The sequence below is a fragment of the Pelophylax lessonae genome, assembly GCF_965119305.1.
Source record: "Pelophylax lessonae genome assembly, chromosome: 4".
NCBI lineage: Eukaryota > Metazoa > Chordata > Amphibia > Anura > Ranidae > Pelophylax > Pelophylax lessonae.
The window spans coordinates 404,140,161-404,166,389 of NC_138771.1; the positions used below are offsets into that span (position 1 = coordinate 404,140,161).

The following is a 26,229-nucleotide window of genomic DNA, read 5'->3' on the forward strand; positions in this document are numbered from 1 at the left end:
ATAAGTGACAGCAGACGCAGAGAGCATGTATCAAGCTACCTGCCTATTAATAAGGGAGTCTGTCATGAATATTGTATACCAATCCTGTCTGAAAATTAGCAAAACAGTGTTTTAGGTCTTTTAAAAATATTGATCTCTGAGTCTGATATGTACCACATTTAAACCTCTAATAATACATATATCTGTCTCAGAGTGGATTAAATATCCAACTATATACCACTGCATATAGATATTCAAGAATATAAACTAAATTATACACCAACCTTTTTTTTTTTTTTTTTTTTTTTGGAGGTTTTTATCCGGTTAGTCGATTAATCGAAACAATAATCGGCCAACTAATCGATTATGAAAATAATTGTTAGTTGCAGCCCTACATGTATCCATGCAAGTGTGTGTGTGTATATATATATGTATGTATATATATATATATATATATATGTATATGTGTATATATATATTTATTTTTAAGAGTTTATTTTAAAGGAGCAGTGATTTTAACAATGCTTAAAGTGAAAAAATAAAAATACATTTCTTTAACCCCTTCCAACCCAAGCCAATTCTGGCATTCCTCTCCTACGTGTAAAAATCATAATTTTTTTTGCTAGAAAATTACTCAGAACCCCCAAACATTAAGAGACCCTAGAGAATAAAATCCCCAGTTTTTGGTATAATGTGAAAGATGATGTTACGCCAAGTAAATAGATACCTAATGTCGTGCTTTAAAATTGTGTACACTTATGGAAGAGCACCAATCTTTGGTACTTAACCACTTTACGTCTGCCTGCAGTAATATTACTGCGGCAGAGTGGCTCGTTATCGTCTGACGACGTAGTACTACGCCGTCAGACACTCCACCTTCTCGGCGGCGCGCGCACGCCGCAGGAGGCTCGCTCCCGCTGTTTTCAGTCACAGCGGGAGTCGGACCAGGGGAGGAGCAGCGGCTATCGCCGCCGCTCTTCCCCGATCGTCGGGGATCTAGTGTGGAGATCCGCCTGCTTGTGTAAACACAAGCGGGCGGATCTCCTAAGTGACAGGCAGGGTCCGATTGCAGGGTTCAGCATAGCTGAACCCTGGATCTGTCCTTGTGTCACTCAGTCACCTCCCCCCACACACGCCAGGCACCAGGCATACATTAACCCCTCCCTCTCCAATAAAATTAACCCCTTCCCTGCCAGTGTCATTTTTACAGTAACAGTGCATATATATAGCACTGATTACTGCAGTAATGTCACTGGTACCCCAAAAGTGTCAAAAATGTCAGTCAAGGGTCCAATCTGTCCGCCGCAATGTCGCAGTCCCGCAAAAAAAATTGCAGATCGCCGCCATTACGCGTTAAAAAAAACACCAAAAATGACATCTTTCCCTTAGTAAACGCAATAACTTTTGCGCAAACCAATCAAAATACGCTTATTGTGATTTTTTTTTTTTTACCAAACATAGGTAGCAGAAAACAAATTGGCCAAAAATTTAAAAAAAAATTGGTTTTTACATCTTTTTTGGGGGGCAATTTCATATAAAAAAATGTTAAAAATATTATTTTTTCAAAATAAACGCTCTTTTTTTGTTTATAGCGCAAAAAGTAAAAATTGCACAGGTGATCAAATACCACCAAAAGAAAGCTCTGTTTGTGGGAAAAAAAAGGACGTAAATTTCGTTTGGGTACGGTGTCGCACGGCCGCGCAATTGTCAGTTAAATCCGCACAGCGCTGAATCGCAAAAAGTGGCCCAGACGTAAGACAGCAAAATGCTCCGGTGGTAAAGTGGTTAAATACTCATAGAGGACGCTTTAGAAATGTTTACAGGTTACCAGTTTAGAGTTACAGAGGAGGTCATGTAATAGAATTATTGCTCTCGCTCTAACGTTCGCGGTAATACCTCACGTGTGGTTTAAACGCCATTTACATATGCAGGCACGACCTACATATGTGTTTTCTTCTGTGTGCAAACACGAGGGGATGGGGTGCTTTAGAAATATATATATATTTTTTTTATCACTTTTATTCCCATTACAAGGAATGTAAACATCCCTTGTAATAGGAATAGGGCATTACAGGTTATTGTAATAGGAATAGGGCATTACAGGTTATCTTTATGTAAAGATTTTGGGTCTAGAAGTCCCCACATCTCTCCTCTATGCTGGAAAGCCTGAGATGAAAAAAAAAAAAATTGATCTCAGGCTTTCCAGCTAAAAAAAAAAAAGTTATTGTTTACATCTGCCAGCGCCGAAAGTGACGTTGCGTCGCTTTCGGCCTCCGAGGGTCATAGAGTTGGCCATGGACTGTCTGGTCCACGGCCTGCTTTATGGTAAACTGCTGGGGCCGGCAGATTAATTCTCTGGCTCCCCGATCGCATGGGAGAGACCAGAGAAGCACCGTCCCCTCCCACTGCCTGTAAAAGTAATCAAACGGCTAAACAGCCGATCTGATGACTTTTACATGTCATGAGGGACACATGAGGGAATCGCTGACTGGAAAAAAAAAAAAAAAAGAACTCTGGATAAATGTCTGTAGCTGCAAGCATTGTTCAGATATTACCATTTAAACTCCAGGACGTCACATGACGTCCACCTAAGGTTAAGTGGTTAAATATAGTGTCGGGGGGGGGGGGTTTGTCCCCTTTGTTTTCTTGTAAAGTTGCGCATCTGTATCGTGTATAGAACCTGCTGCTAATTCGGTCTTAATGGGAAATAGTCTCTAAGATGAAAAGAAAGGAGTGATGATAGGAAGCCGCTCCCGCTAAAGGTAGTCTTCACCACTGTGTAAATAATGCCAGGGTACTCTTACCGGATGTAGAGACCTTCAAATTAATGAGAGGTCAAACAGGCATGGGTAGTGTAAACCAGGTGAAAAGGTACCGATTATCTGCCTCCTTAGACTTTTCCAAAGACCAGAATCCAAGGATAAATAAGTTAAAGGACCTTCCCTTGTTCCAACACGAGTACCAGGATGAAATGGACCTCATAAAAAACAGGGGAATCCAAATAGTGTAATACGTCCAGATAGCTTTATTTCAGAGCAAAAATAGACAGGTACTCACATGTGAATGTATTGTTTACAGCGTGGAATTTCTTAGATGGCGGTGGCGTGCTTGCATGAGTCAAACGTGTACGTTATCAAAGGCGTGGCTAACGTCCGCAAGCACGCTCCGAAGTACAGGAAAAAACGTCAATCAAAAGACTGCGGCCTATCAGTAGATTCCCGGAAGTAATCCAGCGTTGCGAGCTTGCGCTCCACTGTCTGCAGAACCCGGAAGTAGTGGGAACAAAAAGGGTACATGTAGCGGAAACGGAACAAAAAACCGCTGCCACGGACCACAATAAGAAGAATATGTTCCCCAATCCAAATGACAATCAATGTAAGAACAAACCAACATATTGTCAGTATACAAGTAATAAATCAACATTAATATGAGCAATTGAAATACATAAATATAAAAAGAATGGAACGGTCACCCATCCCAGTCATTTAAACCATTAAAGGAGACTTGGATGTATAAAAACAAATAGTTTTTTTAGTATGAACAAACATGTGATCAGTAGTGTGTTAGACCACCATACAATGTTAAAATAAAGGAGATCTCTGAATGGCTCCCTACTAGTAAACAATGCTACATATGGTGCTATTAAAAGAACAATATTAAAAAATTAGCAAAAAAAAATTGCAGATGCAAGAATCGGCAAGAATGGACAAAGGTAATGATGGTGAACCATATCCATGTGCCCCATGAAACCAAAGGGAATCAGCATGAAAGATGGAATGAAATACAAAAAACACAGTTGGATAGAAGCAATACCATTAGCCCTCAACTGTTGTTGATATAACAGTTGACATCCCAGTCAACATTGAGGCCATAAGGAGTATAGCATCTGAGATTATAAATCCAACGGGTTTCCATCTTTAAAATTTCCCTTCTGATATTACTGCCCCTCCAATGGGCCGAGAATCTATCAATACCAATGATAGAAGTGCCCTTAGAGGATTTATCATGGACACTCTAAGTAGTGTCTTGAGACACTGTGCTTAGGGAATCCTCGTCTTGTATTTCCCAGGTGTTCGTTCACCCTAACCTGCATAGTCCTGATGGTTCTACCCACATATTGGAAGCCACAAGGGCATTCCAGTAAGTAGGATATATTCTTAGAGGTGCAGGTAATAAAGGAATCTATGGTATAGGATTTATGGGTGGTATTTGATTTAAAAGTGCAGGTTTTCCTTTTAATGGAATTAGCTCTGCATACCACACATTTCCTACACGGAACGAAACCCTTTACCTCTGGGCAAAAAAGAACGGGTCGTAGGTGGATTAATAATATTTGGTGCCACCCATAAACGCACAGGAGGTAATCCCCTGTAAACCACTTTTGGCTTATCACCCACCGCTTCTGCTAAAAGTCGGTCATTTCTTAGTACCCCTCAATGTTTGGTGAAAAATGTTCTTATGGTATAAATCGTATACCATAGATTCCTTTATTACCTGCACCTTTAAGAATATAGCCTACTTACTGGAATGCCCTTGTGGCTTCCAGTATGTGGGTAGAACCATCAGGACTATGCAGCTTAGGGTGAACGAACACCTGGGAAATATAAGACGAGGATTCCCTAAGCACAGTGTCTCAAGACACTACTTAGAGTGTCCATGATAAATCCTCTAAGGGCACTTCTATCATTGGTATTGATAGATTCTCGGCCCATTGGAGGGGCAGTAATATCAGAAGGGAAATTTCAAAGATGGAAACCCATTGGATTTAAAAACTCAGATTCTATACTCCCTATGGCCTCCACGCTGACTGGGATGTCAACTGTTATATCAACAACAGTTGAGGGCTAATGGTATAGCTTCTATCCAACAGTGTTTTTTGTATTTCATTTCCTCTTTCATGCTGATTCCCTTTGGTTTCATGGGGCACATGGATATGGTTCACCATCATTACCTTTGTCCATTCTTGCTGATTCTTGCATCTGCGATTATTTCTTGCTAATTTCTTAATATTGTTCTTTTAATAGCACCATATGTAGTATTTTTTACTAGTAGGGAGCCATTCAGAGGTCTCCTTTATTTTAAGATTGTATGGTGGTCTAATATACTACTGATCACATGTTTGGTCATACTAAAAAAACTTTATTTGTTTTTATACATCTAAGTCTCCTTTAATGGTTTATATGACTGGGATGGGTGACCGTTCCATTCTTTTTATATTTATGTATTTTAATTGCTCATATTAATGTTGATTTATTACTTATATACTGACAATATGTTGGTTTGTTCTTACATTGATTGTCATTTTGATTGGGTAACATATATTCTTCTTATTGTGGTCCGTGGCAGCGGTTTTTTGTTCCGTTTCCGCTACATGTACCCTTTTTGTTCCCACTACTTCCGGGTTCTCCAGACAGTGGAGCGCCAGCTCGCAACACTGGATTACTTCCGGGAATCTGCTCATTGGCCGCAGTCTTTTGATTGACGTTTTTTCCTGTACTTAAGAGCGTGCTTGCGGACGTTAGCCACGTCTTTGATAACATCTGTGATGACGAAACGCGTCAGAACACGTTTGACGCACGCCACTGCTGCGGCCATCTTGGAAATTCCACGCTGTATACAATACATTCACATGTGAGTACCTGTCTATTTTTGCTTTGAAATAAAGCTATCTGGACGTATTACACTGTTTGGATTCCCCCTGTATTTTTTAGTAGGTCCATTTCATCCTGGTCCTCGTGTTGGAGCAAGGGAAGGTCCTTTAACTTATTTATCCTTGGATTCTGGTCTTTGGAAAAGTCTAAGGAGGCAGATGATCGGTACCTTTTCACCTGGTTTACACTACCCATGCCTGTTTGACCTCTCATTAATTTGAAGGTCTCTACATCCGGTAAGAGTACCCTGGCATTATTTACACAGTGGTGAAGACTACCTTTAGCGGGAGCGGCTTCCTATCATCACTCCTTTCTTTTCATCTTGGAGACTATTTCCCATTAAGACAGAATTATGTTTGCATTATAATCATGCTTATACCGTTGTAAAGGACATTGTTTCAGGTTTATGTGCAATTACCCATAGCCATTGGGTTATTGTCATTTAGGCACTGCACTTTTTTTTATTTTTTTTAATTTTTGGCATTTTTGGATCCTTGTTCCTGTTGTGCCAGCTGCCATTGTATAGTTATCAATTTGATCTGAACATTCACATGTTTATATTTAGTCATTTATTTGATTTCAGCATTTCAAGGGATTAGCGCGACTCTCCATCTTTCTATGTAGCCTAGTCTAGCCTAGTCTTGCAGAGATTCCAGATCCCAAATCCATTTAATCGGCAACATCTGCATCTGGGGCTTGATAGCAGCTGCTAATCCAGGACTCATTCATTTTGAGAAATGTCCGCCGGTCTACAGAGTCTGTGTACAGACACACTTTTACCTGTCACAAAACCTCAGGCAGCACAAAATAATCATTTTGAAAGCACAATGGATGCAGGGCAGCATAGCAGCTCAATTGCATACTGGGCAAGTACTGGCCAGTGGTCTGTTCTCATAACCCAGTGGATCATCTACTGGAAAGCTCTCCATGTCTGTTTTTGCCCCTAGATAATCTTCCGCCATAAGATGCAGACGCTGCCGATGAGATAATGAAGCTTTTTGTTTACATTCTCCTTGCACACATTCCTGGGAACAAAGCTCATTGATAGTGGGTGCTGAAAACATCACAGATAAATGCACATGTTATAATGAAGGGGTCCCGCGAGGCTCTGAAACATTGCACTTGCACTTGCACTTGCTCTTGTGATATGATCTTTCTGCAATAAAAACCTTTGGATGACATTTGAGGATTCTTGGTGTGCTGGCGAATGTGTGCATTTATCTGGGATGTTGAAGCTGACAACTCTGGGCGCCGAGGACTATAATTTTTTTTTAAATGCTTCGCTTAGGCAGCCTCTTTCTTCTCCACTGCTCCTCTTTTGACCAACAGAAGCCTCAAAAATACCTTTTCTATGAGACTGTATCCTACCAGAGTCTGGAGAGGTGTTACATAAACTCCTCTGAGGTGTCCTCAAGATATTTTATCCTGTGCTCCCTCTGAGGGCAGGATGAGTTCTGAAACTTTCCTCTTGCAACGGTGGTTAAGAAGGGTTGCCAACCAATAATGATCCTTCTCCTTGATGCCATGATTTCTTGGGTCTTTTCGCAGGCTTTGAAGAATAAGTTTGCGAAGGCATGAGAAGCAGAGTCTTCGGATCACTGAGTATTTCACTATCTGGATTGGTCTCCTCCCAGCCACGTACTACTTAGGTTTCTGAGGACTGAAAACCATCTCCTAAAGATTGACATATGTCATCCTCTGCTTTAATGCCTCCAAAACTGCCAGAATCCTCCTCCCTCTCCTCTTTTATGTTCTGTCTCGTTGCAAGAATGGTGTCTTCATAAAGCAGGCCTTGAGAGGAAAGGTACAGTGCCTTGCGAAAGTATTCGGCCCCCTTGAACTTTTCGACCTTTTGCCACATTTCAGGCTTCAAACCTAAAGATATAAAACTGTAATTTTTTGTGAAGAATCAACAAGTGGGACACAATCATGAAGTGGAACGAAATTTAATGGATATTTCAAACTTTTTTAACAAATAAAAAAATGAAAAATTGGGAGTGCAAAATCATTCAGCCCCTTAAGTTAATACTTTGTAGCGCCACCTTTTGCTGCGATTACAGCTGTAAGTCGCTTGGGGTATGGCTCTATCAGTTTTGCACATCGAGAGACTGAAATTTCTGGACATTGCTCCTTGCAAAACAGCTCGAGCTCAGTGAGGTTGGATAGAGAGCGTTCGTGAACAGCAGTTTTCAGTTCTTTCCACAGATTCTCGATTGGATTCAGGTCTGGACTTTGACTTGGCCATTCTAACACCTGGATATGTTTATTTGTGAACCATTCCATTGTAGATTTTGCTTTATGTTTTGGATCATTGTCTTGTTGGAAGACAAATCTCCATCCCAGTCTCAGGTCTTTTGCAGACTCCATCAGGTTTTCTTCCAGAATGGTCCTGTATTTGGCTCCATCCATCTTCCCATAAATTTTAACCATCTTCCCTGTCCCTGCTGGAAAAAAAGCAGGCCCAAACCATGATGCTGCCACCACCATGTTTGACAGTGGGGATGGTGTGTTCAGGGTGAGGAGCTGTGTTGCTTTTACGCCAAACCTAACGTTTTGCATTGTTGCCAAAAAGTTTGATTTTGGTTTCATCTGACCAGAGCACCTTCTTCCACATGTTTGGTGTGTCTCCCAGGTGGCTTGTGGCAAACTTTAAATGACACTTTTTATGGATATCTTTTAAGAAATGACTTTCTTTTTGCCACTCACATAATCAACTGTGCACTCACTACTTTACATTGTAGCAAAGTGTAATTTCTTCAGTTTTGTCACATGAAAAGGTATAATAAAATATTTACAAAAATGTGAGGGGCGTACTCACTTTTGTGAGATACTGGACATGATGCCGTAACCTAATTTATATCACACATTGATTCTGCTAGTGGATCCATTATTACTACTTCTCCTTTAGCAGGCCAAGTTGTTTAGCAAAAGTGGCATTTACAGGGTTTGGGTCAAGCCATTTACCACTGATATTTTTTTTTTATTTACATCGTTTTTGACTTTATCCAAAAGCATAAAAAACACTGTTGGAGCCGGTTCACACTACTCCGACTCAAAGTCGCCCCATGAAGGAGCCACTTTTTTTTTTTTTTTCAAATATTTTATTTTAGAAAAGGAACAACAGTCGAAAAACAATCAGTGACACGCACTATACATGCATACGTATCAAATATGACATAAAATGAAAATGTAAACCATAACATCTCAGTGAAAAACAATGAGGGTCCGGCAAAGTCAAACGTGCCGACCCCGGAGTCAGGGAAGGTGCAGGAACCTCCACACTAAGTCATGGATAACCGGGCCCCTATACGAGCATGTGGAGGGGGTAGATTATATAGAAGGGGAAAATCTTTCCCGACCGTCGCTCCTCAATTTTATCCCAGAAATGGAAAGGAGAAATGAAGGCTGAGCCCGAGATTGGGCGACATACAAAAACCACAAGGAGGGATGATGGAAGGAATGGGAGAGGAAGGGGGGGGGGGGGGGAGAAACAGATGGGGGAATCCCCCGCATGGACAGACCCACGGGCACTCCCGGGGTAGTAATAATCAACCGCACATCAGAGACTTTCCTTTGTCAGGAAAGCACGAAGACATTCCAGAAACCCCAAATCTTATCGTATCGTTCCCTGCGATGCTGTCTCGTGAGGGTGAGGTCCTCCATTCTGTTAATGTCCTCCATCCTGCGCATGCAATCCCCAATAGTCGGCACTCTAGTCGTCTTCCAGAGCAGCGGGATGCAAGCCCTTGCGGCACTCAAGACATGAGGGATGATTGATTTTTTGCATTTCGAGATTGGCATAGAGGAAACCTGGAGCAGGAAGAACTCCGTGGGTGTCCGGGATCTCCCGATCCGATAGTTCCCCCAAGAGGGCCCGGACGTCCCGCCAGAAGGGACGCACTCGGGGACAAGACCAAAATACATGGAGTATCGTGCCAACTTCACTCCGGCACCGCCAGCAAAGGTCCGACGTGCCGGTGAAGAACTTGCCCAAGAGAGAAGGAACCCTATACCACCGGGTGAGGATTTTATAATTCAACTCCTGCAGTTTCGCGCAGGTCGGAGTTTTCAAAGCAAGGGTATAAACCTTTAGGCGTTGCGCCGGAGTGAGATGTAACTGAAGATCCCGCTCCCACTTGCCCAATCCAGGCAGGACATAGTCCTACCCCGGAGAGACCAGTAGGCTGTAGGATTTGGACAGCGTGCCCGGCAGGTTCCCGCTCCCCATGCAATACTCCTCAAACGGAGTGAGGTCCCTGGAGAAAGACGATGGGTCCGGCAAAGAGCGAAGATAGTGGTGTACCTGGGCAGCGTGCCAGAATCCCAACTTGTAGGAGCCACTAGCCGACATCAATTCCTCTAACGTCGGCCACCGAGACCCCCTGAGGAAGTGGGTGGCCCGGGAGACGCCTCGGGACATCAGTCCCCGGAATGCCGCTTCCCTCAGTCCCGGAGAGAACTCCGGGTTACCCAGAACCGGGCAAAGTGGGGACGCCTGCGCGGAAATGGAGGGGTGGGACAGAGCGCGACGAGTGGTCGTGATCGTAACGCCTATCGTGGGGTGATCTCGGAGGCCTCGCGGCAGGTCCCCCCTGACCCACGGCAACCCCTCCAGAGAGGCGTCAGATTGTCCCCGTTCCAGTTGTACCCACAACTTGCCTTCACTGTGTCTCCACCAGTCAATCAGCCGGCCAAGATGGACCGCTGCATGATATTTAGCCACGTCGGGAAGTGCCAGGCCTCCCGAATGCTTCGGTAGCGTCAACTGGGCACGAGACAGCCTAGGCCTCCCGTGAGCCCATATGAATTTCACAAAAATGCTGTGGGTTTGAGTAAAAAAGGAAGCTGGGATCCGCACAGGCAGCGCCTGCAACAGGTACAAGATCTTAGGGAGGATCGACATCTTAATTAAGTTGCAGCGTCCAAACCAGGAATGAAGACCAGTATTCCAAGTCTGCAGCAAGCCACGAATTTGGGTCAGGAGGGGAGGGAAGTTCAAGTCATAAATTTTGGACAACTCCGAGGAAATCTGAGTCCCGAGGTATGTCAGGGCACCCCTAGTCCACTTGAAGGGCAGCGCGGAGGACAAGTGCTCCAAGAGGGGGGCCGGGACCCCCACCCCCAGAGCCTCGGACTTATGAAGGTTCACCTTCATGTTGGAACACAGACCGTACCGGTCCAATTCCTGCAGTAGGTTGGGTGCCGAAACCGCCGGGTTTGTAATAGAAAAAAGCATGTCGTCGGCGTAGGCCGACACCTTACATTCCAAGTCCCCTATCTTAATGCCCGAAATGTCGAGGAGCCACTTTTTAGCGCCGACTTTAGCGCGACTTTGAAGAGACGTAAATGATAGGTGACTTTGTCTGCGGGGAATGCCTGGGTAATCTTTTTCTTCTTCCTGGAAGGTCTGATAACAACTCGCTTTAAAATAGATAAGGATCCAACTTAGAGGCTACTCCCGTTGAAGTTTATGTGCACAAGTCTGATAGAGGTCGCCTTGAAGTAGTACAGGAACCTTTTTTCTGAAGTCGGAGTGACTTCAGTAGTGCATATTAAGACGGCTCTCATTCATTTACATTGAATTTGTAATGACAAGAGACTTGGGGCGACTTGAGGGCACACAAGTCGCGCCCCAAGTCGGAGTAGTGTGAACCGGCTCTTAGGCCCCTTTTTACGCGTTCCGCATTCCGTTGCGGACCGTGCTCTGCTCAGCGGGGATCGATCCACCGATCCCCGCTGAGCCGGCGGATGACAGCTCCGTCTCCACACTATGTGCGGAGAGGGAGGTGTCAGAGCCCTGCTGCTCTCTATGGGGAATCGGATGAGAGCGGACCGCCTGTCCGCTCTCATCCGATCCCCAGGACGGATGGAAAATTGGGTTTCCATCCATCCGGATTTCACGGACAGGATCGGATGCGGATGGCAGCGGGTGTCAGCGGACATGTCACCGCTGCTCCATAGGGCTGAATGGGGCATCCGATCAGATCCGCCTAAAAAACGGACAGGCGGATCTGAACGGAACGCCCGTGTGAAAGAGCCCTTACTGTAACTGTTAGCTGTCAATCTAAGATCCACTGCATCCGATGCCTCGGTGGTATACAGAATAAAGCCCCGTACACACGAGAAGAAATTCGGCCGGGAAATTTCATCCGAAGACCGATCTGCCGATTTTCAGTTTGTGAGTATGGTGCTTCCGACATCCGACTCCGACTTTCGGCCGAAAAAAATCCTGGTGTGCAGGCATTAAAATTTTTGACCTCCGTCAAAACATGTCCGATTTTCATCTCATTAGTACAGATTTTGACGGGGAAAAATCTTATGAGCAAGACTAGGCATGCTCAGAGATAAAAGAAAACATAGAAAGCAATCCAACACATGACATCACTTCTGAAGTAGAATTCTGTTGTACAGGAAAATTCGTGTGCAGTCTAGAACACATTCCAACCAACAGACACCACTCTGGACAAAAGACGGACGACTGTTCGGCGGAAATTCGTTGCGTGTGTACGAGGCTTAAGACATTGTTGCCTTTGAGTGTTACATTACATGATAAATTGTCCTTTGGCATATGGCATAATGATTTTCTGGATGTACTTCTTCATTAACTGCATTGAATATGCTTGCAATAAAATGTATGAAGTTTTTTGTTAGTGGTGACAGATTTTTACTAATGTTTGGGATATTTTTGCACGTAATAAAAGAAGAATTGCTCTTGCATCACCAAAAATATATTCCCTTCCAGTCCATATGTATGCCATACACCTAGCAATTTTGCAAGCTATGCACCAGCTTCTGATTGCATAAACAATTGTATGTAACTAAAGTAGCTATAGCAATGTTTAGCCTACCCACTGTTTCAGTTGTTTCTCAGTTTTGAGCAACCAAAATGAATTCAATTATGTAGAAAATCAAATAAAAATGCAAGGGTTGTGGTGTGTTCTTCTTTTTTTTTTTTTTTTTTTTTCCATATATTAAAAGCTCGTAAAAAGGTGTCAAAATGGCCATGTATAGTCTTGATTACAGTCAGATTTTTTTTTTTTTTTATTCAAAACTAGCCATGTCACATTTTGTACGTGTGTTTTTTTTTTTTTCTTCTACTTTTTTTCAATAAAATCGCCAAGCAAAATAAGTTATGATTACTTTTAATGTGTGGTTTGTTTTTTTTCTTCTTTTTTTAGGTTCTGGTCCTCAGCCCCCAACCAGCGATAGCACTTCAGTTCAAAACAGCTACGATACCATAGAAGGTGGTGGATTCATGGGTAAGAGTTTAATTTCCGTATTCTCGGACTGTTTGCATCTAATAACACTAGTTTGTCAGCCATTTAAAATTTTAATAACACAATACTGGCCATACAGTACCCACGTTTGTGCCACAATAGTTTCCTAGATTTCAACAGCCATGTTGGCAAGCACCACAAGCTGCAAATTACCTTTGCTAGCTTAGAACCTTAGTTCTACTAGGAAGCCTGTCTTGCGTGACCAAGCCCTCCCTCTACCATTCTCCTGGCTAACTAGAGGGCACTTAATGACTATTAACCTCCCCCCGTCCGCGCTACAGCCTATATACGGCTGCAGCGCGGACTCGAATTTTCGGGAGGCCGTTTTTAAACGGCCTCCCAGTGACACGCCCCCAGCGCGCTCCCGCGAGCGCGCTGCGGGGAAAATCTGTGTCGGCCGTGTCCCTTGGACACAGCCGATCACAGATCGTGGTGAATGGCCAATCACAGCGGCCATTCACCACGTGATCTGGCCGTCCAATGAGCGATGATCTCATATGTAAACATATGAGATCATCTCTCATCGCCGGCGCTCCTTCCTCACACGGAGCTGCAGTGTGAGGAAGGAGGGGGAGCCGACAGCCGCTGGGGACACACAGCGATGTAATCAGGGCACCGATCACCAGTGCCCTGATTACTAAAAGGTAAAAACACACACACAGTGCCCGCCATCAGTGCCCCCCATCAATGCCCACAATCAGTGCCCATAGTGCTGCTAGTCAGTGCCCATCAGTGCCTGCTCATCTAGGCACTGATGAGCACTGACTGGCAGCACTATGGGCACTGAGTGTGGGCACTGATGGTGCTGCCCATCAGTGCCACTCATCAGTGCCACCCGTCAGTGTCCAGTGCCATCCGCCAGTGCCCATCAGTGCCGCCTATCAGTGCCCATCAGTGCCGCCTCTCAGTGCCCAGCAGTACCACCTGTCAGTGCCCAGCAGTGCCACCTCTCAGTGCCCAGCAGTGCCGCCTCTCAGTGCCCAGCAGTGCCGCCTATCAGTGCCCAGCAGTGCCGCCTATCAGTGCCCAGCAGTGCCGCCTATCAGTGCTCATCAGTGCCGCCTCTCAGTGCTGCCTCTCAGTGCCGCCTCTCAGTGCTCATCAGTGCGGCATATTAGTACCTCCTCATCAGTGCCCATAAGTGCCACCTCATCAGTGCCCATAAGTGCCACCTCATCAGTGCCCATCAGTGCAGCCTATCAGTGCCCATCAGTGCCGCCTCATCAGCGCACATCAGTGAAGGAGAAAAATTTATTTTCAAAATTTACTCGCAGAAAATAAGAAAAACTTTTTTTTTTTTTTTCAAAATTTTTTGTATTTATTCTTTTTTTTTGTAAAAAATAAAAAACCCAGAGATGATTAAATACCACCAAAAGAAAGCTCTATTTGTGTGAAAAAAATGATAAAAATTTCATATGGGTACAGTGTAGCATGACCGCGCAATTGTCAGTCAAAGTGTGACAGCGCTGAAAGCTGAAAATTGGCCTGGATGGGAAGGGTGTTTAAGTGCACAGAAGGCAAGTGGTTAAGGGACCCTTTCATGAAGTTGTGAAATGGCCTTACACAGCCATATTTCTGCTTAAGATGGAAACCCCGCAACCCCCCCCCCCCCCCCCCAAAAGCAATTGCATGTTTATTAAGCACTGTATATCACATTTGTACTCTTCAGATGTACATTGCACTTTGCACATTGCACTCTGCTAGTCGTGGCAGTTTAAAAACACTGTTTATATAGCTGGCTGCTAAGGAGCGGGCTTTTGAAGCCGTCCGCCACATCCTTAACAACTGATGAGTCATTAGCTGTCACCAGTTTTCCCTTTAGATCTGGTATGGATTTGGAGGGGAACACCACCAAAATTAAGAAAAAAAAATGGCATAGGTTCCCCCCCAAAAGCCATACCCGGCCTTTATCCGAGCATGCAGGTCAGGAAAGGGAGGGGACAAGGAAACGCTCCCTCCCAACTATACATGACCACATGCCCTCAATGTGGGGGGGGGTGCTTTGTGTTGGGGGTCAGTCATGCCGACGCCAAAAAAAAAAAAAAAAAAATTTTGCTCATCACAAACACTCCCCCCGGACTGCCTGCGCCATGTGACATTCCTTAACCACTTCCATACCGGGCTTATTCTGGCACTCCTCTCCTTCATGTAAAAATCATAATTTTTTTGTTAGAAAATCAAACATTGTTTTTTGTTGCAGAGACCCTAGGGAATAAAATGGTGGTCATTGCAACTTTTTATGTCACACAATATTTGCGCAGCAATTTTTCAAACGCTTTTTTTTTTTTTTTTTAGGAAAAAAAAAAGTTTTATGAATTAAAAAAGAAAACCAGTAAAGTTAGTGTGTTGTGTTTATTTTTTATTTTTATTACAATAGGAAAGATGTTACACCAAGTAAACACCTAACATGTCACGCTCTGAAATTGCACACACTCATGGTATGGCGCCAAACTTTGATACTTAAAAGTCTCCATAGGTGAACCTTGAAAAATACCTGTGAGTTAGAGGAAGGGTTTGGCTATTATTATTGCTCTTGCTGTAATGTTCGCAGTCAAACCTCACCTGTGTGGTTTGAATGCCATTTTTACATATGAAGGCGCAGGGTATGTATGCGTTCGCTTTTGCGTGTGGGGACAGGGGCGCTTTTAAATTTTTTTTTTTTTTTTTATTTACATTTTTTTTGTAACTTTTTATTTTTAAATTTTCTTTTACTATTGTTATTTTTACCGTTTTTTTATTTTTTTTTTTTATTCCAATTACAAGGAATGTAAACCTGGAATAGGGCATGACATGTCCTCTTTAAACAACCAATCTCAGGCTCTCCAGCTGAATACACGGTCTGGACGTGACATCATAGAGATGACCGATTTCCATCTGGCTTCTGCAGGCATCATTCAGATTTAACCACTTAAACTCCAGGACGTCATTTGACATCCACCTAAGGAGAAGGGGTTAAATAGCTATGGGGTGGGACCACCCGTCGATGTCACCTCGGGGCACCGCTTCTGTGACGTCATCAACAGTGCATGCGATGGCCAGCGACGTCACAGGGGGGGGGAGGTGCCACCAGGTGATGTATGTCACCGGGTGGCCCCCGCCTCATAGCTATTTAGGAAATGTCACACGGCGGTGCAGGCAGTTTGCAGGATCACTTGTAGCAAGTGGAGCTTGCTTTTTTTTTTTTTTTCCCCCCCCCCCCCTGTTTTTCGGGGCTGGTGGTGACTGCGTCATGATTGTTGATGAATCTAAATCGGGGGACATAGTTTTTTTTATTTTAATAAAGGAATTGTCAAAAACTGGCACCTGTCTTTATTCACTTTTATACTTTTTTGGTGAATGGGTAGGGGTACTATGTATCTCCTACTCCTTCACATGGGGGGGGGGGTGGAGGATTCCGGGGGCCCTGTTTTTAATGGAGGCTTCTAGATTCCGATAAGCCCTCTGCCCGCAGACCCCCACAAGCCCAGGGTTGTGGGAAAGAGGTCCTTGTCTCTATCAACATGGGGACAAATTGCTTTGGGAAAGCAAAGCACACACCCCCCCAATGTTCAGGGCATGTGGCCAAGTATGGTTCAGAAAGGGGGGGGGGGGGGGAAGTCGCTCGTCCCCTCCTTTTTCCTAAACTGGCAGGCTGCATGCTTGGATAGGAGTCTGGGGACCCTCTAAAATTTTTTTTTTTTTTTTTTACATTTTGGCGCGGGGTTTACCTTCAAATCCATACCAGACCCCACACTTTTGTACCCACAATTGTTCAAAGGGTTTTTAAAAGCCGATACAGTTAATTTTAAATAATTTCCATAGTGTTACTCTTACTCCAGCATGCACGATGGTACCTGTTGTGTTTAACGCAATAGCCATTTTTTTAAGGAGGCTCATTTAGGGCAAGTATTTACATTCCTATGTGCATGGCTGGGGGACTAAAAAGTGTACTTAATCTTTAACTTTTTTTTTTTCCTGCCCCCCCCCCCCCATCCCCATCTCAGAGCCACCTGGATAGTTTCTCTTTTTATAGTCCTCTTTTCTGAAGATATCGGGCCACACAGCGTTCAGGGCCCTGTTCCGCAGTGGTGTGCAGCTCTCTATGCAGAGAAAGGTGTTACACCTGTTGATGCACTTTCTGCATCATTACACTTTGAGGGCAGGAAGCCTAGGGCCACTCCCCGGTCAGGTTCATGAAGCCCTGGATTTACAGTATGTCCTTAGTCTTCCTGGATGAGTAATGGGGACTTGCCAGCCTTCAGCTGTTGCAAACTCCTGGCTTTGGTTGTGCCCTGCTTGTTAAATGATCCGTTTTTATTATAATTACATCTTCTTTTTTTATTTTTTTTGTGTCACAGGGATGGTTCATCCAGCTCAGCCTCCTCCACCTCCTCAGAATCCTAAAATCACCAGAAATGCATACCCAACGCTACCTCTGGGGTACCAGAATGCTTTTCCACCAGGAGGTCCAACTTTAACAACTGCTACTCAGCGATATCCTACTCCACCGCAGCCAATGCCTCAGGTAGTATGCAGAATAAGACGCTATTGTTACATTACATGAAAAATTGTTCTTTGGCATATGGCATAAGGATTTGATGGATATGTTTTTCTCACGGCATTGAATATGCTTACAATAAAATATGATTTTGCTAGTGATATTACAGATACTGTGACATACTGAAGCAGAGCAGGATCCCCTCCCTTTGGAGACTGAGCTGCAGGGCAGTTTTCCAACATAATGACCCCAAACACATTTCCAAGACGACCACTGCCTTGCTAAAGATGCTGAGGGTAAAGGTGATGGACTGGCCAAGCATATCTCTAGACCTAAACCCTATTGAGCATCTGTGGGGCATTCTCATGGAAGGTGGAGAAGCGCAAGGTCTCTAACATCCACCAGCTCCATGATGTCATCATGGAGGAGTGGAAGAGGACTCCAGTGGCAACCTTTTGAAGCTCTGGTGAACTCCATGCCCAGGAGGGTTAAGGCAGTGCGGGAAAATGATGGCCACACACAATGTTGACACTTTGAGTTCAATTTAGACATTTTAACTTAGGGGTGTACTCACTTTTGTTTCCAGCGGTTTAGACATTGACTGTGTGTTGTTATTTTGAAGGGACAGCAAATTTACACTGTTATACAAGCTGTACATTCATTACTTTACATTGTAGCAAAGTCTCACTTCAGTGTTGTCACATTAAAAGATATTATAAAATATTTACAAAAATGTGAGGGGCGTACTCACTTTTGTGAGATACTGTACATGATACCGTAACCTAATTATATCACACATTGATTCTGCTAGTGGATCTATTATTACTTCTCTTCTTTTAGCAGGCCAAGTTGTTTAGCAAAAGTGGCATTTACAGGGTTTGGGTCAAACCTTTTACCACTGACAGGAGTGCTTACAATGTTCTGCTTTTATTTTTTTTACATAGTTTTAAACTTTTTATCCAAAAGCATAAAAAACCCTGTTACTGTAACTGTTAGCTGTCAATCTAAGACTGCTTTGTCTACATCTTGATTGCTCATGCAGATGCTGCTGGCTAGTAAGTCTAGCCAGTTACTGCAGAAAACACACAAGCATGTCTCTTCTGCAGTAAAGACCCCAACTGCTCGTAAAGTTAAACTTTACCTTACCAATGCCTATTTTGAGTCCATTTAAGCATCTTCTTTTAACGGAAGCCCTGCTTTTTGGATTCTTCTTCCTTTTTTTTTTTTCATTGCTGTCTACAGGATGACAATATTTCTTTGTGCTTTATTTGAAGAATGAATACTGTTGTCACCCTGTTACAGGAAGTTTGAAACAATACTGGCATAATTAACTGGTAAAACAACTGTCATAGGTGTCTCAGAAAAACAAAAAACATCTGTGATGATAGTGACAGACTGCAGCACAGCACGCATGTGATTTTTGATTCTGCACACAATTCTTCTATAAACACTTCCGTACACACCCTTTAGGAAGAAAAAACCTGGTTAAAACAACCAATGAATTTTGTTACCAGAACATGTGAAATATTGCTGTAATTGCTCATATTTCTCTGAACATTCTTAATATACCATTTTATTATAATTTTGTTTACTTCTAGCCTAACATGGGGATGAATAATTTGACATCATCGGTGGGGGGTCTGAGTCTTCATCAAGCACAGCAATTGGATGAGCTACGAGCTGTGAACCTTCTCCAAGAGAGGAACATTTTGCCACCAGCACCAGTAAAGGCCCCTACACCCTGTATACAGGAAGATATTCGGAAACTCAATTGTAGTCCAGAGTAAGGTTTATTTAATTTTGAGTGTTCTTGATAAAATATTTAATAGTTACATAGTTACATAGTAGGTGAGGTTGAATAAAGACAATAGTCCATCCAGTTCAACCTGTGTAGGTGTGTGTGACTGTAATCATCTAACATAGCCTTTAATCTCCTGATCCTTGAGATGCAAGTCTAAGAGTCTTTTGAAAGTCACCATACTACCCGCAGAAACCACCTCCTGTGGTAGACAATTCCACAATCTTGTAGCCCTAACAGTAAAGAACCCCCCACGTTGCCTGAGGTTAAAACGCTTCTCATCTAATCGCATTGTATGTCCTCGAGTCCTCATGCAATTCCTTCGAATGAACAGCTTTTTTTCTAAGCTGAGATCCCCATTAAGATATTTATAAATTGCTATCATGTCCCCTCTCAGACGTCTCTTCTCCAGGGAGAATAAATCGAGCGATTGCAGCCGCTCTTCATAGTTAAGGTCCTCCAACCCCCTAATCAGTTTAGTTGCCCTTCTCTGGACTCCAGCTCCAACACATCCCTCCTGAGGACTGGCGACCAGAACTGGACAGAATACTCTAGATGCGGTCGGACCAGAATTTTATAAAGTGGAAGGATTATAGTCTTATCTCTGGAATACATCCCTTTCTTTATGCATGCTAATATTCTGTTGGCTTTGGAAGCTGCCGCTTGATATTGCATGCTGTTGCCTAATCTATCATCAACCAAGACTCCCAGATCCTTCTCCATTTTTGATTCCCCCAAGGGTTCCTCTCCTAACGTGTATTGTGTTTTTATGTTTTTAGTCCCCAAGTGCAAAACCTTACACTTCTCCACGTTAAACCTCATTTGCCATGTCGTTGCCCACTCCGTAATTTTGTCCAGGTCATTCTGTAGGATATCTGCTTCATGCTGTGTAGTTATTGCCCTGGCCAATTTTGTGTCATCTGCAAAAACTGATAACGAACTACTGATCCCGTCCTCAATGCTGTTTATGAATAAATTGAACAAGGTTGGTCCCAAGACTGAGCCTTGGGGGACCCCGCTTACCACCTCAGACCAGTCTGAGTATGCGCTGTTTATTACCACCCTTTGGACACGGCCTTTTAGCCAGTTCCGTATCCAAGACCAAACCCTGCTGTCGATACCTGCAGACCTTATTTTATAAATTAAGCGCTTGTGGGGAACTGTATCAAACGCCTTAACGAAACCCAAGTACACCACATCCACTGGTCTCCCCCCTATCTAGCTCACCTCCTCGTAGAATGCTAAGAGATTGGTTTGACAAGAACGCCCATTTGTAAACCCGTGCTGGTTACTGCTGATGATGTTGTTGTCTTTAGCATATTCTACAATATAGTCCCTTTATCATCCCCTCCAAAAGTTTACAAATTATTGATGTCAAGCTGACAGGCCTATAATTTCCCGGGATATGCCTCTGGCCCTTTTTGAATATCGGAATCACGTTAGCCTTCCTCCAATCCCCTGGTACATCTCCTGTCCTAATACTGTCCGCAAAGATCAGGAACAGTGGTCTAGATATAACCATACTGAGTTCCTTGAGCACTCTCGGATGTACGCCATCCGGGCCTGGTGATTTGTTTGTGTTAAGTTTATCCAGTCTTTCCCTGATTTCACCCTCTGTTAGCCATAGAGGCAAGTCCTGTGTATTACTACTAACCAAACAGTCATGGTCAGTGTACCCCTCCTTTTCCTGAGTAAAGACTGACGAGAAAAAAGCATTCAGCACGGTTGCTTTTTCAGTGTCCTCTGTAACCATCCTCCCATCATCGTTAATTATGTGTGCAATATGCTCTACCTTAGTTTTTTTGCTGTTGATATATTTAAAGAATTTCTTTGGGTTTTTTTTTACTATTCTCCGCTATTTGTCTCTCAAAGTTGATTTTAGCCATCTTGATTTCGTGTTTACACTTCTTATTTGCCTCCTTGTATTGCTGGAAGGCCGATACTGTGCCCTCTGATTTATATTTCTTGAAGGCCAATTTTTTTCCCCTAATAAGTTTTTTTAACGCTACGGTTTAGCCAGCCAGGTTTGGCTTTGTCTCTTCTAAATTTATTCCCCATAGGAATGCACTGCAAGATGCCTTTGCTTAATATGTTCCTAAAGCATTCCCATTTTTCCTCTGTGGTCAGGGATCCCAGGGTTTGGTCCCAGTTTACCCTTTCCATCAATGAGTACAATTTTGGAAAGTTTGCCCGTCTGAAGTTTAGGGTTCTTATGTTCCCCACTTGCCTTTTTATATTGTTATTTATACTAAATGTGATCATCCTGTGATCGCTAGAGCCCAGGTTGTCCTGGACTCCTACCTCCGAGATTATGTCTGGGTCATTAGTGATCAATAGATCCAGGATTGCATTTTCTCTAGTAGGGGAATCCACCAACTGTGACATGTAATTATCCAGTAAGGTTTCCGTGAATAGACGGGCCTTATGTGAGTGTGTAGTCCCCTCTTCCCAGTCAATGTCGGGATAATTGAAGTCCCCCAATATGACTGATCCCAGTTTTGCCACTTACCCATTAGTGCTAAAAATTCCTGCTCTACCTCCTCCCCTTGGTTAGGTGGCCTATAGCAAACCCCCACAACTACTTTTCCCTTATCTTCTTCCCTATCGAGTTCAACCCACACAGATTCTAAATCCATGCTCATCCCATCCGTAATGTCACTCCTTTCTAGCACCTTTATATTGTTCTTGACGTAGAGACATACCCCTCCCCCTCTTTTTCCTACCCTGTCCTTCCGGTACACCGAATACCCTTGGATATTGGCCAGCCAGTCATGTGAGGGGTCGAACCAAGTTTCTGTTATTCCCACAAGGTCTATGTCCTCCTCATGTACTAACATTTCCAACTCATCCATTTTATTAGCTAGGCTCCTGGCATTAGCATATACCCCTCTTAGTTTTACGGAAGTTAAACGTGATTGGCAGTTATGTTTATTCCTGTTTGGTCTGCGGTTTTCCCGCACAGACCCGGTTCTAAAGTCTCGGTTTACACTGGGGTAACTTGTCAGATGACTTAGTCCACTGAGAAGTCGTGCTCCATTCAGTGCAATGGAACCGTTCTAATCGGAGCGACTCAAGAAAAAGGTTCCTGCACTACTTGGGGGCGACTTTGGAGGGGCTTGCATTGACTTGTAGTATAGAAGTAGTTTGCAAGCTGCGCTGAAGTCATGCTGTACGGGGCGCCTTCAGAGTCGGGCGACTTTAAAGCCACCCCAATGTGAACCAAGCGTAAATATATAAAATCTATTGTTATTTTTATGCACCAAAAACCTACAGATTACTTGTTTGGTAAAGATGATCTAGTACTGTTTATAAATATGATTGTAAGGGTTTGTTTACACTTGTTTCAAAATGTGGCATTGGAAATGCTTTTTAAGGCCTCATGCACACTGGACGTTTTTACAGCTGCTGTTAGCAGCGTCAGACGTTTTTTTTTGCAGCTGCAGAACGCCCATCCATGTTTTTCTATGGCCTCATGCACACATAGAGCTTTTAGGAGCTCCAAGTGGCATAGACGTTTTACAGCTCCAAAAAAAACCCAGGAACTGTGGGTTCAGGAGCTCCAGCGTCAAGCTGCAAAAAACGTCTGACGCTGCTAAAGGCTCCATAACGTTGCTTAACGTGCGTTAAGCCACGATATACGTTTTTTTTCTTCCATTCAAAATCAATGGCTCCCTATGGGAGCCTATTGATTTGAATGGAAGTCACACCGCAGGTCGGATCAGGGTGATCCGACTTGCGGTGCGACCTGCACTGTGAGAATCTTGAGGGGGAACTCCACGCCAAAATGGGGAAAAAAACAGCGTGGGGTTCCCCCCCAGGTTCCAAACCAGGCCCTTCGGGTCTGGTATGGAATTTGAGGGTAGCCCCGCGCCGAAAAGACGGCGTGGGGTCCCCCCCAAAATCCATACCAAACCCTTATCCGAGCATGCAGTCCGGCATGCCAGGAAAGGGGAGGGGACGAGCGAGCGGCCCCACCCGCCCTGGATCATACCAGGCCACACGCCCTCAACATGGGGGGGGTGTGGGTGCTTTGGGGCAGGGGGGGCTCTGCACCCCGCACCTCAAAGCACCTTGCCCCCATGTTGATGAGGACAAGGGCCTCATCCCCACAACCCTGGCCGGTGGTTGTGGGGGTCTGCGGGCAGGGGGCTCATCGGAATCTGGAAGCCCCCTTTAATAAGGGGGCTCCCCCAGATCCCGGACCCCCTCCCTATGTGAATGGGTATGGGGTACACTGTACCCCTACTCATTCACCCCATAAAATGCAGTGTATGGAAATAACCACAGGAGACGTTTTGGAAAAAATTTATTAAAAATCTTCATCCGGCTCTTGTCCTCTCCGGGGGTCTTCTGCTGTCTTCTCCTCTCCGAGGGTCTTCTGCTCTTTTGCTGTCCGCCCTTCTTGTCTTCTCCTCTCCGGGGGTCTTCTGCTGTCTTCTCCTCTCCGAGGGTCTTCTGCTGTCCGCCCTTCTGCTGTCCAATCTTCTTGTCTTCTCCTCTCCGGTCTTCTGCTCTTTTGCTGTCGGCTGTCCTTCTTCCTCCGGTCCTCCTCCGACGACGTCTCCAGCGATTATGCCGGTCTCTGCCGCTTATTATATAGCCATTAGGGGCGTGGCCGCCAGATGACGTCATCGGGAGACCACGCCCCCTTGTGTCAGATGATGTCATCTGTGACACAAGGGGGCGTGGTCTCCCGATGACGTCATCTGGCGGCCACGCCCCTAATGGCTATATAATAAGCTGCAGAGACCAGAGGCCGGCATAATCGCTGGAGACATCGTCGGAGGAGGACCGGAGGAAGAAGGACAGCCGACAGCAAAAGAGCAGAAGACCGGAGAGGAGAAGACAAGAAGATTGGACAGCAGAAGGGCGGACAGCAGAAGACCCCCGGAGAGGAGAAGACGAGAAGGGCGGACAGCAAAAGAGCAGAAGACCCTTGGAGAGAAGACCCCCGGAGAGGAGAAGACAAGAAGGGCGGACAGCAAAAGAGCAGAAGACCCTCGGAGAGGAGAAGACAGCAGAAGACCCCCGGAGAGGACAAGAGCCGGATGAAGATTTTTAATTTTTTTCCAAAACGTCTCCTGTGGTTATTTCCATACACTGCATTTTATGGGGTGAATGAGTAGGGGTACAGTGTACCCCATACCCATTCACATAGGGAGGGGGTCCGGGATCTGGGGGAGCCCCCTTATTAAAGGGGGCTTCCAGATTCCGATGAGCCCCCTGTCCGCAGACCCCCACAACCACCGGCCAGGGTTGTGGGGATGAGGCCCTTGTCCTCATCAACATGGGGGCAAGGTGCTTTGAGGTGCGGGGTGCAGAGCCCCCCCTGCCCCAAAGCACCCACACCCCCCCCATGTTGAGGGCGTGTGGCCTGGTATGATCCAGGGGGGGTGGGGCCGCTCGCTCGTCCCCTCCCCTTTCCTGGCATGCCGGACTGCATGCTCGGATAAGGGTTTGGTATGGATTTTGGGGGGGGACCCCACGCCGTCTTTTTCGGCGCGGGGCTACCCTCAAATTCCATACCAGACCCGAAGGGCCTGGTTTGGAACCTGGGGGGGAACCCCACGCCGTTTTGTTCCCCATTTTGGCGTGGAGTTCCCCCTCAAGATTCTCACAGTGCAGGTCGCACCGCAAGTCGGATCACCCTGATCCGACCTGCGGTGTGACTTCCATTCAAATCAATAGGCTCCCATAGGGAACCATTGATTTTGAATGGAGGCAGAAAAAACGCTGCTAACAGCTACTGTGGCCAAACGTGCAATAACGCTAGTAGGAAAAGCTACTGAAAGCACGTTTTTACAGCTGCTGTTTCCCGGCGTTATGTAAACAGCTTTGGAGCACGTTTTTATGACGCCCTGTGTGCATGGAGCCTAAAAGCACTCTGAAGCACTTGTCACTAAATAAAATGATAAGCTTACAGTCCTGTTTACACATTTGGGGTTTGGTTTGCTTCAAAAATTGTACTCCGTGTTGCTTTCTTGGTGCTTTTAAAGCATCTTCAAAGCCTCCATAGAAGTCGATGACCAAGCTCGCTTACAGCATCTGCAGCTTTTGAGAGGCTTTTGTTCAGCTTTAGCTTCACATTGTTTTGTAGGTATTGCAGGTATGAGGTATCTCAAGATGCAATGGTAAACCAACAATGAACTGGAGAGACCTCATCAGCAGTCACTTCCTGTTCATGTGTATATATTCTGAAAGTGTCTGGTGCAGATGTCACATCTGATGTACAGCGTGCAGCAGCAGGAAGGTGAGTGGGGTCTGGACTGAAGCGGAGCAACCAGTAGACGGCACATGTGAGCGGTAAAGAGTCAGCAGAGCTGTGGGAATGGAGCAGGAAAAAAATAGCAATTTAACACTTGATGCGCAGAGTGGAGTAATATAGCGAGAGGTAAGCAGGGGCCATAGTGAGAGGAGGATCAGCAGAGCTGGGAGTAAATACTGAGTGGGGGGGGGGGGATCAGCAGAGCTGGGGGGTACTACTGAGGATGAGCAGAGTTGGGGTTAGTACTGAGTAGGGGGATGAGCAGAGTTGGGGGTTAGTACTGAGTAGGGGGATGAGCAGAGTTGGGGCTTACTACTGAGTAGGGGGATGAGCAGAGTAGGAGGATGAGCGGAGTTGGGGCTTACTACTGAGTGGGGGGATGAGCAGAGTTGGGGCTTACTACTGAGTGGGGGAATGAGCAGAGTTGGGGCTTACTACTGAGTGGGGGGGGGGATGAGCAGAGTTGGGGCTTACTACTGAGTGGGGGGGGATGAGCAGAGTTGGGGCTTACCACTGAATGGGGGGGATGAGCAGAGTTGGGGCTTACTACTGAGTGGGGGGATGAGCAGAGTTGGGGCTTACTACTGAGTGGGGGGATGAGCAGAGTTGGGGGTTACTGATTGGGGGGGATGAGCAGAGTTGGGGGTTACTACTGAGTGTGGGGGGGGGGGGGTGAGCAGAGTTAGGGGGTTACTACTGAGTGGCGGGGGGGTGAGCAGAGTTGGGGGGTTACTGCTGAGTGGGGGATCAGCAGAGCTAGGGGGGTTACTGCGGTGCGGGGG

The 26,229-nt window shown here is 45.1% G+C and overlaps 1 protein-coding gene across 1 annotated transcript in view; it reads left to right on the top strand.

Annotated features, from left to right (window-relative positions):
- The window catches only part of SEC24A (SEC24 homolog A, COPII coat complex component), a 195,163-nt gene that overhangs the window by 60,496 nt on the left and 108,438 nt on the right, over window positions 1–26,229 (top strand). The window contains exons 4-6 of the mRNA XM_082252885.1: window positions 12,809–12,889; window positions 17,245–17,411; window positions 18,983–19,167. Of these exons, the coding sequence (XP_082109011.1) occupies window positions 12,809–12,889; window positions 17,245–17,411; window positions 18,983–19,167 (433 nt within the window). The remainder of the gene's footprint in view (window positions 1–12,808; window positions 12,890–17,244; window positions 17,412–18,982; window positions 19,168–26,229) is intronic.